The sequence below is a fragment of the Pelmatolapia mariae genome, linkage group LG16_19 (genome assembly GCF_036321145.2).
Source record: "Pelmatolapia mariae isolate MD_Pm_ZW linkage group LG16_19, Pm_UMD_F_2, whole genome shotgun sequence".
NCBI lineage: Eukaryota > Metazoa > Chordata > Actinopteri > Cichliformes > Cichlidae > Pelmatolapia > Pelmatolapia mariae.
The window spans coordinates 18,207,831-18,227,500 of NC_086241.1; the positions used below are offsets into that span (position 1 = coordinate 18,207,831).

A 19,670-nucleotide genomic window follows, 5' to 3' on the forward strand; every position below is an offset into this window, starting at 1 on the left:
AATCTGGACAACAGTGCTCAAAGATGTATTACCTCAAACGCTAGACTACATTAGCGCTGTGGCATCGGCCCATTTCTACAGCAGTTAGTATTGTCTGCAGTGCATTCATTGCTCATGGCATCTTCCACTCAAGGCAGGATGTGGTTGTGTACACACATCACTTTCAAAATAACTCTTCAACAGCCTTGTCTCTCCTTTTATAGTAAAGGCCGTGCTTATTGCACCATAGCCCACAGTGAGGGACTCTGAATGGATGAAATGTGTGTGCCCACATAGAAGCAGCTGATTTTCTCTAAAAGTGGCATGTATCTTACAGGCAGAGGGTCAAACAGGGGTTTGTTATGCCCTGTACTAACAGCACTAAAAACTTCTAATGAGAGAGGAGTGCTGGCCTGAGAGGTTTTTAGGAAGTGGGGAGGTGCACTTCCTGAAAATCACCGATGCTGAAACAAGGTTCTGCATTGCATGCAGCAAGATTACAGAACCACTTTTAAAACACTAAGAGACAAACACATAAACAAAGACAATATGTAAAAATAATTCAGGTCTTTATTTTCTGTGCATGATCTAACACATGCATTTGAAATGATAAAATCAATGACATGCTGCAAAGATGGTCCTGTTATTAGTAAGAGGGAAAGAGGAAACTCCTGATCAACCGATAACTGTCCCTTTTTTTTCAACTGTCTTAGCTTTGTATAATGCATCTTACTTCATTCCAGATCATATATAAACAGAGACCTCGTCCATGTGTTAACCATTTAGGTAATGGTTAAAAAAACAAAGCAACACAGATTTTGCATTTTGACTTTCTGATTACAACAGTGGACATAGGAACCTGTCATCTTTTTTCAGTTCCTGCTTCTTTATATTAGTAACTGGCTCCACCTTCTGGTAAAACCTGTTTACCTGAAGAAAGGTTTCAATTTATATCCTATAAATAATATTGTCTATACTTGTAATTTTTTTAAAAAAGGAAAAAAAAATTAGCCAGTGTTTGCAGGCCTTATAGTAGTTTAGTACAATCTCAATAGCATAAATGCGCTGTTATCATGTAACAGCGTGGTATGTTTTATTTACCAAACACAAATGAAGCATTTTATGTGTTTTTGGTTTTTCTCTCTCTCCTGTGTTTTTCATGATAAATATATTCACACACAGCTTTTCAGAGAAGTGTTTAAAATTTCAGCCCCTAAACTTCCACTAGATTTATTTGGTGTCTTGGGCTAAACCCCAGAGTTTTTGCCAAGACAGGTGAGGGCGCTGTTGTCCCGGAAATGCCGGCTTTATCAAATTAAACACAGAGTCAACAGAACAGCACCAAAGAAATAGCACTAATGTCCTGTATAGCACGCATGACCTACATGCCTGACATGTGAGTCACATTTAGAGTCACATTTCACACTAGAAATGAAAGGCAGTGTGTGTGAAAGGCAGTGTGTGTTATTGGACAAGGTCTAATGATTAACTACTGTATCCATTGGAGCAAACTGCCAGGTCTTCTACTCTAAGCAGTCAGTTACAGATTGCAACTGATCATCCAGTGTTTTGCCTAAGGGATACCTTTTCACTTAAAAACAAAATCTTTTATGATTTTCACCTAAATGCATTTTTAATTTCAACTTCTTAAGGAAGGCATCCATCAAGCTTATTCCTCATACTTGGACTGAACTTTGTGGAATTGATCACAATCAGGGGACGCCATCAGTGTGCCAAATTTCAAGCTTTTTTTTTCCTATACAGCAATAAAGAAGAAGACTGTTGAAGAAGAAGAAGAATGACAAATGATGAGGAATGATGAAGAATATGTATGAAAAACTGTACTGGTTCCTATCCAGCATTGCTACTTGGCCTCTTGTTAATCTTGCGTATCCTCTACTCTGTAATGGATTGTTGTTTACATAGATATGTCTATGTTAAACAGCCACGCTTACCACGAATGTTTATTATTTTCACAATAAATCTATGCAACAATTGGAGAGTCCAGACTGAATTTAGTTTACCCTTCTCTCTATGCAAGCTAAACGAGCTATAACATCTATTTAGCAAGCTGAAACGTTTCTCCCTCCTGACATGGGTACCAAATGTCTGGAAAAATAATCACAGGCTTCTATTGTTCGACCACAGTACTTAACTGCACACTTCCTTCTCATCTGAAAGCTATTTCCATTGCAATTTTCAAATCATGTTAAACCTCTTTCCCCGATGTGACGCTGAGCAAAAATCTAAAGTGTAAATAAAACAGATTTTGGATTTACAAGAAAAACAAACCCCCTCAAATGAATTTCAACAACAAATGTAAACTAAAGCCTGAAGCTCCAAAAGGAACAAGACCTTTTCATTTCCAAGCAAGCAGACGAGCAGGACCAGATGTTAGAGCGTACCCTGAGAGTGTGCAAACTCATTAAACACTTTTATGGCTGAACTTGAAATAAACGTGTGTGAGAGAGCAAAGCTTTATGTGCTACCTGAGAGCAAGACACCAAAGGGTACAGAGCTGCACAGGACAAGCCTGTGCATGTCTGAGTTTGACAGTTATTTGATACAGCTGATTATTAAATAAAACCGAATCATAAAAAGCAGCTAATGCACATAAAATTCATCAAGGAAAAGAAAAATAAAGTTCATTTGATTTTCTTTTTTTTTTTCATTTGAGCTTCTGCAGGGTTTGAGTAAAGAAAGGATTACCCCTTAACATTTTCCCCACCCCCCTTACAAACCCACTCCTACCTCCAGAAGTCACCACCTCATCCGTCTCAGTCCAGTGTCATTTCACAGTGACAGCCAACCTCTGGAATTTCAGTGTAGAAGAAAGAGAAGCAAATCATGGGGCACAGAGTGTAGCAACAGCATTGAAAAGAGTATGACAGAGATATTTTTTCCGTAGAGTAGATTTTGACTTTGTGCTCTGGAAATACATGAAATCCGGTGTGCCTTGTGAAAAACTGAGACTTGTTTCTGTCTAGGCAATTTAATGAGCGTAATCCCCTGGGAGGAATAGTCAGAACGCAGAGCAACCAAAGTCAGCCCCGTGGGAAACAAGGCATTACGGCTGCTCACTGTGACAGACATGCAGCCACTTACTTTGGTCGGTGCTCTTTTTCTCCTGCTCCACATCTCTGCTGGTAGCACAGACGCCTATAGGTAAGTCAATCAAGTCGAGCAACAGGCCGTGTGATGTTGTATGGTGTGCTTCTACTCTGAAAATTTGCAGCAGGTGAAAACTTTGCTAAGTCAAGACTCAAAAATAAGTTAAAGTATGATGTCAGACAGATGTTTACGTACCAAAGAATTCCAATCACATTTCAGGAAGCCTGAATGCCAAAAATAACACAGCAATGTTAATTATAGTATCAGATAATATACAATTCAACCAGCTTCCTCTTTAAAAAGGAGGAATCTCTAACACCTGGAATATTAGTTTCTCCACACACTGTTATTTTAAGTGGGGCTTAAGGAATAACACAAAGCCCTCTATTTTGCAGTGTAGAATATGCATAAACTTTTAACAGGGGAAACTGTTATTTTGAAAATATGTACACACAACATTGCCCCTGCTAACAGAAGACTAAGAGAGTGCAACTTCTAAATATGGCACAGCAACTGTTAATAACTGAAGAGCACCTGTCTCTCTTAGGAGACCGTCTCCTGTGGGCTATTCTGGTTGATTTCTATAAAGACACGGATTCCTCTTGTCCTGCCTGGGATTTTAGTGTTTGGCTGTCAGCCTAAAAGCAAAGCTAACGATGCTGAAAGGTGCAGTCAGATTTCAATGCAAGATTCTGCTATTTTTGGAATCACTTGCTCAACTAAGCTATGGTAGAAATGTTAATCAAATTTACAAGTTAAAATGTACACATGCAATGTAATCTATATGTACCACAGGTTATTTTGAGTGCACCACTGACTCTTTAACCACAAGTCAGAATAACCTTCCAGTTGATATGCATCAGCCTCCAGAAACAAGACAAAGATCAAAGTCGATTTTTAAAAGGAGGAAATATAGTGTGAGGGTGCCAGTGTCTGATTAGTATGTTTTTCTCCATCTGTAGCCTACATCCTGTCAGCTGGCTGTTGCACCATGGGGAGCCCAGCTTCTAGTGCTAAGCAAGCCTTGTGAGGAGACACTTTATTTAGGTTGCTTGTTGTTTGGTCCATAATTAAAAGTGGATGCCAGAATGCCTGCAATTGAGACATCTCAGTTAGTGTGTGTGGGCCTAATTAAACATGATTCTATAATAACCTAAATTTCTAATCAGTGGGGGTTTTATTTTTCATTTTATTTTTTTGCTTTCTGACATGAAATTTTGTTTAAAGGCTTAATTTGCTCTTGGATGTTCTGAGCACTCACTAGGGTGGGTTGTAAATAATACATACATACATATATATATATATCTTACCTTTGACTCCTCTTTTTCCTCTGCAAAGGCACTACAGGCAAGTCCTTACTGGAAACCAACCAGGTGTGTGTCGCTATGGTAGGAGACTGGAGTGTTGCTATGGCTGGAAGAAAAACAGTAAAGGGCAGTGTGAGGGTAAGAACAGTATGCATTCAAAGGCCAGTTTATAATCAGTAAGATAAAAATCATTAAGGCACTTAAAAAGCAAGCAGGCTGAGACATTTAAACTAACACGAAAAGCTTTCTCAATAAACAAAAATTTAGAGAGAACGAGCTTTACTGCCAAAAAACTGTATTCTGACTATTGTTAGTCTTTTCATGAAGGATATTTTTCTAACCCCCAAAAATCTGGAGGAAATTACATTCTAGATTTAAAAACCTTGCCTGTATAATAGAAATCTGTGGTTTTGACTGCAATCCATCATTTTCCACCACTGATATTTCTGGTGGTATTTTCTTCATCTTAAATGTTTTACCAGCCCAGTGTGAGCACGGGTGCAAGCACGGAGAGTGCGTTGGCCCCAACAAATGCAAGTGTTTTCCAGGATACTCCGGAAAGACATGTAATCAAGGTGGGTATTTGAGGTCATTAAATAATGTCTGGAAAGCAAACCGGGTACACAGACTAATTTATGGATGGATTCACTTTTCCAGAAAGAAAATGTTTATCTGCTCAATTGATTGATTTACAAAAAGTAAAGATCATCTTTATTCTTAGACCTGAATGAGTGCGGCCTGAAACCTCGTCCATGTGAGCATCGCTGCATGAACACCTATGGGAGTTACAAATGCTACTGTCTCAACGGATACACCTTAATGGCCGACGGATCCTGTGCCAGTGAGTCCCAATGTGGATACATACACTGAGTGGAAATGCAGAGAACAGCTGCATATCAGGATGCATATCTGATAATTTGTGTTATTTGTGTTTGGACATGTAGATTCCAGGACCTGTGCACTTGCTCACTGTCAGTATGGCTGTGAGGAAGTACAAGGAGAGATTCATTGCCTCTGCCCATCTGCAGGGCTGCAACTGGGGCAGGATGGAAGAACTTGTGTAGGTGAGCGGTAACAGATCATACATGCAGAAAAATTAATGTTTTAAGAAGTTAGTCTTATGCAAACAATGTGTTATATGGGGCAACAGCAACAGCTTTTATATGAAATAAGAAACACAGAGACTCTTTCTATGTCACACAGATTGAAGGTAACTGCATACTGGAAACATTGTGTGAGGATTATATTACATGGTTTTGGCATGTTTTGCTTGTAAATCAACTGAATGCAATTTAGTTATATATCTTCCAACAAAACTGCTTGAGATGTGGCTGCACCAGTCTGTCATGATCACACAGGGGAGGTCATATACAAGTTCAGCAGCATTAAATTTCACGACTGCCAAGAATGCAACACATTCAGAAACAGATTTACAACTAAAACATACTTTTCTTCCAAAAAGCAGCCAAATTCTATTTTCACCACATGTACTGTACAAAAAGTGAATTCTGATGAGACACATTTATCCTGATTGTATTCCTTGTGACATTTCATATACTTTATAGACCCCAACTGGCTTTAGGTCCACGCTTTCAGTTGCTAACCACAAATATAGTAGAAACATTTTAAGCCATAGCAGTAAAAGACAAACATAGGGTATAAAAAATCAAATGTAAAACATTTTGCTTTTAGTTAAATTTTGCACACTCGCCTGAATTTTGGGGAATGAGGTTTTACATTAATTACTATTACAATTTAAATTAAAAACCTTCTTGTGCACATGTCCTGTTATGTTGAGCTGTTAATAATTATATGCTTATTCACCACAGACTGCTGCTTAGCTGCTTGCTGAGCTCCTAATCAAACACAATTCAGCAATGCTACAAGGCTTTGAGAGTTCCTATTTATGATTATCAAAATGATAAAGCCCCATGGTTGAACATGAAATTTAAAAAAAAAAAAAACAGTAACTAAATCTATAGAAATAACTGGTAACACACCCCTGGCAAAGCAAATAGCGAAGAGGAAGTGTTATTGACCAGAAGGTACTGGATATGACTGCATGTGAAAAGGTTTTCGAAGGACTCTATGCAGTCTTTTAAAAACTAAGTATGCCCCATTATTAAGTGGCTTTTTTCATATGATTTTAGCAATCTCTCACATCATTGTGGAGAAATTTGCTACTCTTCTTTGCAATGTTGCTTCTGTTTTTGCACTGATCTCTTAAGATCACTCAAAATTTCATGTAGATTGACTTTAAATGGGCCATTGCAACACCTTGATTCTTTTCTGTTTCAGCCGTTTTGTTGTAGATTTGATGCTGTGCTAAGGATCACTGTCCCGTTGCATGACCCAGTTTTAGCTAACCTTTAGCTGTCGGCAGATGCCCTCACCTTTGACTCTAGAATACTTTGGTATACAGTGGAGTTCATGGTCAACTCAATGACTGCCTTTTGCCCAGGACAAATGATTGCAAAAAATCCCAAATCATCACCCCTCCACCATTGTGTTTAGCAGTTGGTATGGAGTCTTTGAGCTTGTATGCTATGGTTAGGTTTCACCAAAAATGGCACTATGCATTATAACCAAATATGTTCACTTTTGTCTGATCTGTCCAAATAAGATTATTCCAGATGTCTTGTGGTTTGTTTTAAACCTAAACTGTGCTGCCATGTTCTTTTTAGAGAGAAGGTGTTTTTTCTTGGCAGCCATCCCAAACAAGCCATATCTATTCAGTCTTTTTCTAATTTTAATGTTATGAACTTTAACATTTAACATGCTCAGTGAGACCTGTAGCTCTTGGGTTTCTTGCAGTTTCTCCTACCATTGCACCATCTGATCTTGGGGTAAATTTGCTTGAACATCCACTCTCAAGAAAACAGTGGCATTCTGTTAACACACACCTGAATGGTCCAGACCAGCAAACTGCTAAACCATCTGCTTTTATATCAGTGGTCACATTTAGTGATAAACAATTAATTAAGTGCATTTGATTAGCAGCACTTGGCTGCTAGTTACCCTCTTGATTTTTATGGAATCAGTAAGGGTGTACTTAGTTTTTTCACATGACTACAGAACTCTTGATAAATATAAAAAACATGAGATCTTTATTTTTTCTCCTGCTTTGTTTCTCTTTAGATATTGATGAGTGTGTAACTGGGAAGAACCTCTGCCCATACAACAGACAATGTGTGAACACCTTTGGCAGCTACTACTGCAAGTGCCAGGAAGGCTACGATCTGAAATATGTCAACGGCAAATATGACTGTGTAGGTAAGGTATACATGATTATTAAGGGGAGTCATCTCCTCACTTCGAGTCCTAAAGGTACAAATAGGCTTCTTCCAATTCCAGACCTTGATGAGTGTGCAGCCGGCACCCACAAGTGCAGCCACCACGCTGTCTGTGTGAACACTCAAGGATCCTACAGGTGCAGGTGCAAGTCTGGCTTCAGAGGCAATGGCTTTGAATGCTCTGGTGAGATCCGAGATTCGCTGCAGAAAATTACGAATAAAATAATTTTAGCAAAGCCTTTCATTTCTACTGAGATTTGCCAAATTAAGGCATTCACGCTTGATTTAAAAAACAGACGAGAGTAATCAGTCAGGTAGGTCAGGAGAAGTTTTACAGCCACATATTTCATTTGGACTCTTTAAACATCTGCAAACAGCAGTCCTGCCAAGGCTAGTTTCCTGCCTTCAGACTCCCCTCCTCTTCACAGATGTTAACACCAGAGAGGCACAGATTGAAAACACACCTGTGTAAATATGACACTGCATTGTAGCCAGCCAACTGAAAAAGGAGAAATAAAGATAGTGCTGTACTCTTTGAACCAGACCCAGATAATAACAGGTGAAGTCTGATGCAGCCAAATAACAAAAAAAGAGGTCAGGGCTTTCTGCGTAAATGAAAATGCCTTTATTTTCTGTAGTTAAGCCGTTTTATCAGAGTTCGTGGGATGGAGAAAAAGGCAGTGCAGATGATTCCCTGAATGGTGAGATTGTATGGAATCCAAGACTCTGCTTCTGCTATTCACTCCCTGCCCTGCAACCCCATTCACTCATCCCTTCCTCTTGTCTATATATAAGAGCACCTCCCCCACCTCTCTCCCCTATTCATGGCTGAAAATGTATGTCCATAGCACCCGCAGTCTGAGACCTCAAATCCTCAGCATGGCCTTATACAATAAATTGCTTGAGCATTTAAGAAACTAATTTAAGCCGTGCCCGCTTATTACTTATCTGCATGCAGTAGGAGGATCTGTTGTCTTAGCATGTTAATTTGTTATAGCTCTGCTCCTGTGGAAAGCATTTTATCAATGGCCTGGTAAGTCACTGCAGGGAAATAATAAATAAGAACTGCATCTGCAAAATACATGACAATCAAGAAAGACATCTGAAGTCAAATACTATGTTTGTCAGTCATGATTGCAGAGCCATATGTCTATTCTGATTCCTCTTCCTGCCTGCAGCCATCCCAGACTCCCAGGTGAAGCCTAGGATTCTGGGAGGTAAACTTACTGACGAGGACATCAAAAATGTAATCCTCGAACCAGTCGCAACGCCACCTCCCAACATCCCCCTGCAACCTTTTGACTATGACGGGGAGGTCTATGTTGGCACTACGACTAAAGGAACGCAAGAGGAGGGATTTCCTGAGGAAGAAGAGGAAGAGGTGGAAGAGGAAGACAACCAGCTCAATCCCAGAGGAGACGTTTTCAGTAAGGGGCATATTGTTTGGCAGCATTATGATAAATGAGTTCCACTATTCTGGGTGGTCTGCAAAGTAAGTAGTAACCATAAACAGACTAAACAAACTCAGTGTGATTCAAAAGAGACTGTCCTCTGATGTTTACATGACATCTGAATGTAATTATGGATTTTCAGCTGAAATAACTGTCTGAAAGGGCAGCTCTGGATTAAGGCCTTGACCAAAGAAGAAAAGGGGGTGTTGCTTCAGATCTGCTGTTAACCTCAAGCCCAGAGTTATCCCAGTCTTATTCTATAAAGGATCAAAGGCACTATGATGATTATACTGGTATAAATAAAATAAAATGTCAACCTGATTTTTTTTCTCAAAATCCTTGAATTCTTACTTACTCTGCTATATTAAACTATTGGTCACAACAGACTGAATGTAAATTTCCAATAATAACCCAGCACTGTAAAATCAAGACTTACCAGATTACATTTAAAACTTTCAAAACCCCATGAATGAGGTTGTCTTTCACTAATAATCTTGAATTTTATGGAAAGATCAGAGGCTGTGTAAGAACTCAGAAAGCAAGAGGAGACAGGCCCCAAGACATCCATCACCTCCAGGGAGGAATGTTAGTCTGCTGGCATGTGAGAGCCCAAGGATACAACTCATCCTGGGCCTGCTTCCCCATCCCTCAGGTGGAGGGGGAGGCGGGATGGGAATTTACAAAGCCCCTAAACCTTTTATTATGTTTTCCCCAAAACAGCTGTTGTGCAAACAGACTTGACTCCTTGTAGGAAGGTCTGTCATCAGCACTCTAGACTTCTCTAAAACAGGCCTACTCTGACTGAGCAGCTTCAATAATCCCAGCTGTCACTCATCAGACTGTCTGTGGCTGCATTTCATGGGGGTGATTTGCTGCTAGAGCTTTAAATTGCTTGGAGGGGATATATGCTAAAGTTGTAGCTCCATTTTATGGTATGAGTGACAGCAGGGCAGGTCTTTACCTGTTGGTTAAAAACCCCTTTCTACCTGTCATCTTGAAAAATCTCTTTGCTGTATTATTTATGCATTAAGTTCTTTCCATTGCATATTTTTTAAGAGTAGTATCAGAGTTGTGTCAGTTTTTGCACTCATTATCTTAGTCTAGTTCGAGTCTAATACAAAATCCATCAGGAAATCACGCGATCAGCTAAAGCTGAAAGGTATAATCTAAATGAAGTTAGGATTTAGAGCAAAACTTTTGAACCAATGAATAACAGTTTAACTTAGGCATGCCTAATAGCTGAAAGCTTAAATGTGTATATTAAGATGAATTCACTCCATTTTTTTTTTTAATTTAATCTCTAAACACAGTATCAGAGGACTTTGAGTCAGTGTTCGGACCAGCCACAGAAGTCAAAGAGATCCACATAGCGCCAGGTCAAGAAGGTAATCAAAAAGTGTGTTCATGTTTCATTGTTCCCAGAAAGTTGATTCTGTTCATCACATTGCGTTTTCATTGAGAGAAAAGTTTTGTCACTCATTCAAGTGACTTCTTCAGTCGTCCAGATGAACAGAATTAATTTTCTGTGATTTAGTTACCTGGCTGATTGAGCATATATTAAGACATGTGTTATTGCATGTCTTAATATATGTATGAATATATATATTCATGCAGCTAATTTAAAAATGTGTTCCTAACATTTACTTTCTAGAGTATTTCATGGATTGCAACTTTGACAAAGGGGCGTGTGAATGGATCCAAGACAAGTCTGATGACATGGACTGGAGTGTAGCATACCATGACAATGGTAACGACCTGATGAATGTTACTTTTTCAAAGGAGAGGTATTCATTTTTGTGCATTCAGATACTGTAACTTACATCAGCTACAAACCTTCTCAGGTGGTGAGTACTACATGGCTTTGAGTGGGCTTGTAGGGGAGCAAGAGGATGTGGCCAGGTTGAAACTGCTTCTTGGTGACCGGTCCCAGTACGGCAGCTTCTGCCTTACCTTTGACTACCGTGTGGTTGGCCCTGATGTGGGCACGCTCAGGGTACTGCTGGACAACAATGTTTACCCAGTATGGGAGCAGAGTCAGAGCAGAGAGCAGGGCTGGCAGACTGAGTTTCTCACAGTGGCCTGGAAGGAGAAGGCCCCAGAGTCTGTAAGTCATTTACACACATTATAGAACATTATATTTAAAATCTTCTTCAACACTTATGGCTAGCTATGATGGGATCTTGGCCTAAAAAGTAAATTCCTTTGATGTTCTGAAAAGACAGCCATCACATTACTAATTTACTACTCAGATCAACAACCTTAATGTACAACTGTATGTCGGTTTGTGTTTCAGGTTATCTTTGAAGGTCAGCGCGGGAAAGGTCTTGGAGGTGAGATTGGGCTGGACACTGTTGTGCTGACATCAGGAACGTGTCAAGAGGATCCAGTCTTTTAAGAACATATGCCTTGACATTTATCCATGTTATGGTGTGTTTCTTGTGGATTTTTTTCCCATTATTCCCTCAGTGCAGACACACAGTCTGCAGGGAACAATACATAAACTAAGTGCAGAGAAATTCATGTCATCACAAAGCTGCTACATAGAAGCACCCTGCTATAGTTTTTTTGTGATTTTCAAAATCATCTTTTATGGTACAGATAACTCAGATCTCAGGAAAAGGTGAAAATGCTAACTTTGTTAGTCTGGTCCAACAGTATTGTGCTTAAACCTTTGTTATGTTTGCAACAGTGCATTTCTGAAGTTAATAGTTAAAAAGTTAATAGTCCACAATATGTAATGTGAATTGTTAGGTTAATTATATCTGCAATTTTAATTGATCAACGTTTTTGAAGGCTGTTTAGTTTAATCAATTAAAAAAAAACTATCAGTGCATACAATTGTGTAAGATTTGCTGTATTATTATACCATGTTATAACATTAAATGTTTTTTTTTCTAACTTCCTATCATTTATTTTGTTTTCCATGTACAGATTCCATAATGATGATTATTTTACAGTACCAAATGTTCAAAAGGTTTTGAGCTGCAACTAATTTCTTTACAGTTTGCTTTAGACTTTGGCTACTTTTTTTAAACAAATTTTTACTCCAGACCTTGTACCTAACCATTTTTAATCAGTTACAAAAACACATCATCTACTCCCATATATTTAGTTACATCTATGAAACTGACAACGCTAACACCGATTAACGAGCATACAATATAATGTTTGCACCAACAAAGTTATTCCCAAAGAACTATTATCAAAAATCCGGCATATCCCAGCAGGGGGTGCAGTGTCCTTAAAAAATGCACATTTTCCTAGTAAAATATAAAGAAACGAGAGCCCCAAACTCCTATTATCTACTGCAGGTTTCTACAAACTGGGTAGAAGTATTGTGTGGTAACAGATGACAGCTACATGTGGCCCTCTGTTGGTGTAGCTTAACTACTGCAAAGATGTTGCGGTTAACTAGCGTAAAATAAAGCGATGTTGCGGTTTACTAATCTCACTCAAATAAAGCAAAAACACGAATGACTTTGAAGTCTGTGATATTTTGAACATTAAAACGGAGTGTACGCTGTGAAAAAATATTAATGTGCATGTTGTATAAGTAGTGGTGGCCTGAGAGCGTACCTCGGCGCTCGTTGGTTGTTTCTTCCTGACCAGATCACATGACCTGACGTTACCAGCTTGTTAGCAGCTAGCTACGTTAGCGCCAGAGTTTACCAGGAAACGGAGAGCCCTGACGTTACCTCCAGACACGCCAAGGGAAGGAGCTTCCAAACAGATGTATTAAGATCATTTAAGTTATCTGGTGGCTTATTATTTTTATTCAACAGCTGCCCGAATCTAACTGTGAGGTACGTGACTTGCACTCTTATCTGCATGAAAACCAGGCTAGCTGATCTGGTACCCTACATTAACCTAACCTAACTCCAGCTGTTATCTTGTTTTCCTTCTTCACGATAGCCAGCTTAGCTAACTAGCTAACTGGCCGGTAGATCCAACTTGGTGACTCTGTTATGTTACAGCACGTTAAAATATGTTTCGTATTGTGTACCATGTAACTACAAGCTAAACTTGAATACCTTGTTTGCATCTTAATGTAACGTTATCGCATGTTTGGTGGCAGATAATACGTTATTGCAGTGTACCTGCTGTCCTGGGCCAACAGAAAAACTGAGCTCTTATCTCTGTATTACAGCTAGCTGAACGCTACCTGAATGGCCTGACTCTTCATCATTAAAGAAATGAGCATGTGACCAGGGACTGGGGTTTAACAGCACATGATCCGGACCAGTGGATGAGCTCAAAACCAACCTAGGGTGAGAAGAATATGTTTTCAATGCCACACTTCTTCTTGCTGCAACTTTTTTTTTTTTGTAATGAACCATAGTTCATAGTGGTGTACAAATACTAACAGTATCCATCACACACTCCCTCTTTCTACTAGGTAAACTATTTCAAAAGTGGTGGATTTGGGAGTAAATAGCCATGACAACAAAGACATCCTTGTTGAAAGTCATTCTGCTCGGTGACGGTGGTGTAGGAAAGAGTTCCATCATGAATCGCTACGTGACCAATAAGTTTGATGCACACCTTTTCCACACCATCGGGGTTGAGTTCCTCAACAAGGACCTGGAAGTAGATGGCCACCAAGTTACCCTCCAGATCTGGGACACAGCTGGCCAGGAGCGCTTCCGCAGCCTGAGGACTCCTTTCTATCGTGGCTCTGATTGCTGCCTGCTCACTTTCAGTGTTGATGATAACCAGAGTTTTCTGAACTTGGGCAACTGGAAGAAGGAGTTCATCTACTATGCGGATGTCAAGGAGCCGGAGAAGTTCCCGTTCGTAGTACTGGGCAACAAAGTGGATGTGACGGAGAGGCAGGTGTCTACCGAGGAGGCGCAGCAGTGGTGCAAGGAGAATGGTGACTACCCCTATTATGAGACCAGTGCCAAGGATGCCATCAATGTAGCAGTGGCCTTTGAGGAGGCAGTGCGTAGAGTGTTGGCAGTGGATGAAAGAACGGACCACCTCATCCCTACAGACACAGTCAAGCTTCACAGAAAGCCTCGCTCCACTGCCACTTGCTGTTCGTAACACCCAGGAGTTATCACCAACATGAATTCACTATTAGGCCCATTATATGAGGATGTAGGTGTACAGTTCTGTAGTAACATCTTATTTAAACAAATTACGCTACTGTTATACTGTTGATGGTTTGATAATGCAAAGTGTTGGATTTGTTTGGGGGAGAAAAACAATGAAAAAACACTAAATTAATGCGAGTGTCATTACAAATACAATTAAAAGCACTTGACTCAACACTGCCAAAGGCCATTAAGTCAGGCTTACGGAAAAAAAAAAAACATTTTGTGTTGACCCAAGACAACTTACAGTTATAAATTAGAGTATTTTTCAAAAGGTTAACTGATTCCATTATTTTTTTAAAATATTTGTTTAGACATGTGCAACCTGGAGAGTGCAATTACTGTAGGGTCTCTACACTCCACTTCCTAATATTGTAATGCAGAATGGTGACACGATAGTAATGAAATAACTGCAGAATTGAAATAACATATCTACCAATAAACTTATTTCTGAAAATTATGAGGTAGCTAAGGAACTACTTTGTATGACTAACAAATGGAAGCTTGTTATTAATGCACATTTAGGTCTTGTTTGTGCACATTCTGCATTGTGGATAGATTATGGCTGTGTGTTGAAAGCAATGAGGGATGAATTAATTCCCTGAAATATTAAAACAGATTTAACATGCATGGCATTTGGAATATTTATGTTTCTGGAAACTTTTGTATTTTGTAAGCTCTTTTTATCATTGGAAAAAAAGATGAATCTAACTATAAGCAGAATAAATAATGGAATAGTGACATTTTTTTCATTGATGGGATTATTTAGCTAATTAATGCACTTATTTTTAAAATATATTTTCAAGTTGAAAGTCTCCCCCATAGTTATTTAAAATTGTGAACCATATGTTTGTCATTTTTTTTCTTTCAAAGTTGTACTACTGGCATGCCAAATGATGAATAAACCCCCTGAAAATTGCCTGTTATGCATGTTTTGTAGACTGGAATCTAGCTGATAAATCAGTTTAATATTTCCTATGAACGTAACTGACTGTGCTCTGCAGTGAGGCAACACTAATTTATAGATATTTTCTTTCTGGATATTTTTGCAATGCACACGAAATTTAAAGCCATAATGTCACACAAAGCAGCCACATCCACTCTATTAAAAAACAAAAACACACACAAAGCAAAACACTGTTTATACAAATTCACTTTTGTTCTGAACACATTGAAGATTTTTAAAGAAGAACAGAAACAACTGTATTAACTATATACAACATAAAGACACTTGAAATTTTTGTGTGAAGTGATTAACTCAGGAGATGCTTCTTCCCAAGGAACTGGACTTTCCTCTCAAAAGCAGTTGAGCGGATGGGCGCGTTGATTTCATAGAATGGATTCATTGCAAACTGAAAGACAGAGCAGGATAAGATTAAATGCTAAAAGCAAAATATACCAAATGTCACATCATGCTAAGATACTCTTATCACCTGGATAACGACGTACCTTGATGTATAAATCATAGACGTCGTTAAAAAAGTTTTTGATTCCATCTTCTTGTCGCATGTCGTGCAGCATGATGAATCTTATATGTGTTGCAAATAGTTAAAGAAAATAAAGACATGCCCATACACTGAATCTGTCCGGAAACAATGATAACAAACTCACTAAGTCCCAAAATAATCACACTGGTGGCCCTCATTTCCATATTTATATCACATGTTAGATCATAGCTTTAAATCTCAATGATTTAAATGGAAATGAACATGTTTTTTTAAGATGTAGATTAATAGAAGATTCAAAACACTGTGCTTGATTTTGGTTATTCAACTTGCTGTTTCAATTACAAATACTGTGTATAAACTACACCATTGAAATGAGATTAATTAACAAACTTACCCCTTTCATAAGTTTACAGCCCTTTGTTTTCAGCTGGGAGTTGTCTGAAGGTGCTATATAAATAAATTCCTTCCTCGCTTGCTATCAGTCTAAAAACAGTAATATCCTTTTTAATGCTGAGCAAAGAAAAAATGTGTTTTCATTGGGCAACTGACACAGCATCAGGAAATAAATCACATGAAACAGAACAAAAGGATATGTCCTGCAGTGACAAATGCAGAAACAAACCACTCGTTGAATTTGTCCACAGTTTTCAAGTACATATTGTTGGACAGCCACATATTTTCATCCACCAAATCCAGGGCTGCATGTGCAATGAACTGGTTTAGGTGACGATGATCATCCTGTAAGTATGATGTAAGTAAATGTAAGTAAGAACAGTTGATTCATGATTTAATAAGGGGGGGCAATTATTTTTTCCACACAGGGCCAGGTGGGTTTGATTAACTTTCTTTTTTCCCTTTAATAAACAAATTAATCGTTTAAAAACTGCATTTTGAATTTACTCAGATTATCTTTGTCTAACATTGAAACCTGTTTGATTATTTGAAATATGTAAGTGTGTCAAATACACAAATATAGACAAATACTGCGCTGTAGCTCAGTAATTGAGTGATTAAATTAAGCGAGGTTACCTTTGATTCGGGCTTCCCAGCTGGCAGGAACTCCATCTCAAACACAGGATTGTCATGATGACCAACCATGACGAAGTAAAAGCTTCCAGACATCGTCTTCTCCTCTTAGCAAAGAAACTGATCTGAAATTAATCCCTCCACAACGAAATAAGCAAACTTATAAGTAGCAAATAGTGACAGCGTAACCTAAAATGACTGTAAACCCTTTGGATAGCAAGCTAGCACTAACCGCCGAGCTCCACGGATGCTTAAAGAAACTTAATGCCTATTGTAAGACCAAGATAAGCATTATGTGAATAGAAACATTAGAAAGGTATGTCATATATCTGTTTTTAAAGGAATAAAACCGGCGTTTGTTTACCTGTTAGTTGCGTTTCCTGAATCGCAAGAACAGCAGTCGCAAAATGATGACGACATAATAAAGTAGCGAAACTTTTTTGTACTAAATCTTTTAAATGATAATTATTTTCTAACGCACTTTTAGAAACAATGCTATATGAAACACTGAATGCATATAATTAAATTATAATAAATACGTTTTTGGTTTTTCGACGTGACGTCATAATTGTGCGCATGCACGGAACCAAGCTTTTCCGTTGACGGTGGATTTAAATGTTTCAAGAACAAGAAAAGAGACGCGAAGGTTTGTGGTCGTCAGGCAGGTGAGTATTTTCTTTTTAAGATACACATGGTGCACATGTTGCGAAGATAGAGGAATACAATTTTGATAACAGCCAATAATACTTGGGAAGTTTCTGAAAGCGAAGGTTTTTATTCTCACGCTCGTCGTCCAATTGTCTGCTTCTGTTTGTTTTATGTCAGGTCTCGCAAAGATCCCAGCTATGTCCTCCTCTAAGGAAGATGCGTTATCCCCTGACGAGCTGAGGAAAAGACTCTATCAGACTTTTAAAAGTAAAGGAGTTCTTGATACACTCAAGGTAAGCAATGTTAATAACGGTGCTGTTATTATTATACATTGCTGTGAAAAAGTATTTGCCCCTTCTCGATTTCTTTCACATCACCATGGAGGACTTATAGTGCACTCTTCTTTGCACAATTGTTTAAATTCATCCACATTGGAAGGTTTTTGAGCATTTATGGACTGTTTAAGGTCATGTCAAAGCAATTCGAATTTAACATTCATCTGACATTATTTTGAGGCATCCAGAGGTGGACTTCCTGGCATGTTTCTCATCATCGTCCTGCTGCATAACCCAGGTGTACTTGAACTTCAGGGTATAAACTATAAACTGATGGCCAGACATTTTCCTTCAGGACTTTCTAGACCATAGACCATTACACTACCACCACCATGTCTGTTGGTATGATGTTCTTTCTATGAAATGCTGTGTTAGTTTTAAGCCAGATGTAATGGGACTCAAATCTTCCAAAAAGCTATATATATATATATATATATATATATATATATATACATATCTTTAGTAATGGTGATGTAACTCTTTCCACACTGATAGCGTGTTGTATGATGTGTTGCTATTTGAGATCTTTTAGCTTACTTCACTTTGTGAGACAGCTTCTGTTTGAGTGATTACTTGATTCAACAGGTCTGCCAGTAATCAGCCAGGGTGTGGATAGTGAAATTGAGCTCAACTTTACAAAAAAAGGTGTTAAATCACAGTTAATCAAAGGGGCCAAATACTTTTTCACAGCACTGTAGCAATGTCCAGTGTTTGGTCTTCATCCTTCTCTTTGACTATTTGGATCTTATTTAGGCACAGCTGCGAAATCAGCTCATCCAGGAGTTAAAATACCCAGCTTTGGCAGGCCAAGAACCAGTTCCCAGGGCAGCACATGTGAAACATGAACCCATTTTAGTTTCAGCCTGTAACAGCATAGTGGCAGATCATCTCCAGAACTCAGGGTATGAGTACACACTTTCTGTGTTCTATCCTGAAAGCGGCTTATCTAAAGACAAGGTGTGTATGACTTTTTTGTGTACATGTAGCTTGAGGTGTCAACAAGATGGAGATGAAGATCTCTGGTCTCTGATCTACTTTTACAGGTTTTTACAAAAGAAGACCTCCTTCAGCTTCTTAAAATACGCCCTGAATCAAACCTTTACAAGTCATTGGTAATTATAATTATTTTGAACCTAGAACATCTTTTTGATATAAGTATTAAGACCTAGTGTAATTACTAATAACGGCGCTATTATTATTTTCTTATAGTCTTCAAATAAAGAAAAACATGATAGGGGTATGTACCGTGTCCTGTTCCTTCTACTTCTAATAAAACTGCTTTTGTTCCAGAGTCTCTCCAGTGATTTATTATGTCTTTATTTAACAGGGTTCCTGATCAGCCTTCTAACACAGCTAACAGATCATTATACTCGGAACCTGTGCCATGATGCCGACACTCAGACAAGTTTATCAAGTTATGGAGAGTCTCTTGGTATGAACTGATGTCTGACGGTGACTGGCCTTTTATATTCATGCCCTCCAACAAAGAGTTTTAATGTGTTCTCCCTGTCTTTCCATTCACAGTAGAGAAGATGAAAACAATAGATCGGGAATACGAGGGTTTGGGGTACAATGAGGACAAAGTGTTTCCATTACAGTCAAAACTGTCTGCGTATAGAAAAGACATTGAAGTGCAGATGGAAACAGAAATGAACTTAAAGGTACACACTTGTAACAAACATGGTTTATTTGGTCACATAGTTTTCCTCCACGTTGGGTCGCCTCAATGTTGTCTTTTTTTGCTTCATCTTCTTTTGTAGATACAACATTTTAAAGAAGTTGAAATTGCCAAGGTGAGGATGGAAGAAAAATCCAAATTTCATAAAGAATTTGAAAGGTTGAAGCAGGAGCTGGAGAGGACTTATGAAATGAAGACAAAGGCCCTGATGGAGCGAGAGAAAAATGCTATTGATCGGTTGCAAAAACAGCAAGAGGTAAATGGCTGCTACAATGAGGCGCTCTTTTTCTCATATAAA

At 38.6% G+C, this 19,670-nt stretch overlaps 4 protein-coding genes across 6 annotated transcripts in view; 3 read left to right on the top strand and 1 right to left on the bottom strand.

Moving 5' to 3' along the window:
• Positions 1-2,770: 2,770 nt before the first annotated feature.
• On the top strand, positions 2,771-11,931 carry egfl6 (EGF-like-domain, multiple 6). Of its 2 annotated transcripts, XM_063498431.1 has the most exons (14): positions 2,771-2,861; positions 2,967-3,144; positions 4,429-4,535; positions 4,880-4,972; positions 5,119-5,238; positions 5,342-5,461; positions 7,536-7,670; positions 7,752-7,874; positions 8,329-8,391; positions 8,869-9,117; positions 10,452-10,526; positions 10,793-10,888; positions 10,983-11,245; positions 11,435-11,931. In XM_063498431.1, exons 2-14 carry the CDS (start codon positions 3,071-3,073, stop codon positions 11,534-11,536), a joined length of 1,620 nt encoding a protein of 539 aa, XP_063354501.1. In that variant the 5' UTR covers positions 2,771-2,861; positions 2,967-3,070; the 3' UTR covers positions 11,537-11,931. The 2 variants fall into 2 exon arrangements, with proteins under 2 accessions (XP_063354501.1, XP_063354500.1); XM_063498430.1 differs by having other exon boundaries at positions 2,777-3,144.
• An 827-nt stretch (positions 11,932-12,758) lies between these two features.
• Positions 12,759-15,156, top strand: rab9a (RAB9A, member RAS oncogene family). The gene is made up of 3 exons (XM_063499362.1): positions 12,759-12,944; positions 13,289-13,409; positions 13,538-15,156. The coding sequence occupies exon 3, from the start codon at positions 13,579-13,581 to the stop codon at positions 14,185-14,187; it is 609 nt and encodes a 202-aa protein (XP_063355432.1). The 5' UTR covers positions 12,759-12,944; positions 13,289-13,409; positions 13,538-13,578; the 3' UTR covers positions 14,188-15,156.
• Positions 15,157-15,355: 199 nt separating this feature from the next.
• trappc2 (trafficking protein particle complex subunit 2) lies at positions 15,356-17,148 on the bottom strand. 2 transcript variants are annotated; one of them, XM_063499364.2, is made up of 5 exons: positions 17,076-17,114; positions 16,715-16,818; positions 16,275-16,423; positions 15,687-15,768; positions 15,356-15,589 (listed from the first exon to the last, which is right to left on the bottom strand). In XM_063499364.2, the coding sequence occupies exons 2-5, from the start codon at positions 16,805-16,807 to the stop codon at positions 15,491-15,493; spliced, it is 423 nt and encodes a 140-aa protein (XP_063355434.1). In that variant the 5' UTR covers positions 16,808-16,818; positions 17,076-17,114; the 3' UTR covers positions 15,356-15,490. The 2 variants fall into 2 exon arrangements, with proteins under 2 accessions (XP_063355434.1, XP_063355433.1); XM_063499363.2 differs by having other exon boundaries at positions 15,357-15,589; positions 16,715-16,849; positions 17,076-17,148.
• Positions 17,149-17,296: 148 nt separating this feature from the next.
• ofd1 (OFD1 centriole and centriolar satellite protein) overlaps positions 17,297-19,670 on the top strand; it is an 11,329-nt gene continuing 8,955 nt past the window's right edge. Inside the window, exons 1-8 of the mRNA XM_063499814.1 lie at positions 17,297-17,376; positions 17,537-17,652; positions 18,448-18,651; positions 18,738-18,806; positions 18,904-18,931; positions 19,022-19,126; positions 19,219-19,355; positions 19,455-19,628. Coding sequence (XP_063355884.1) covers positions 17,557-17,652; positions 18,448-18,651; positions 18,738-18,806; positions 18,904-18,931; positions 19,022-19,126; positions 19,219-19,355; positions 19,455-19,628 — 813 coding nt within the window. The 5' untranslated portion in view covers positions 17,297-17,376; positions 17,537-17,556. The remainder of the gene's footprint in view (positions 17,377-17,536; positions 17,653-18,447; positions 18,652-18,737; positions 18,807-18,903; positions 18,932-19,021; positions 19,127-19,218; positions 19,356-19,454; positions 19,629-19,670) is intronic.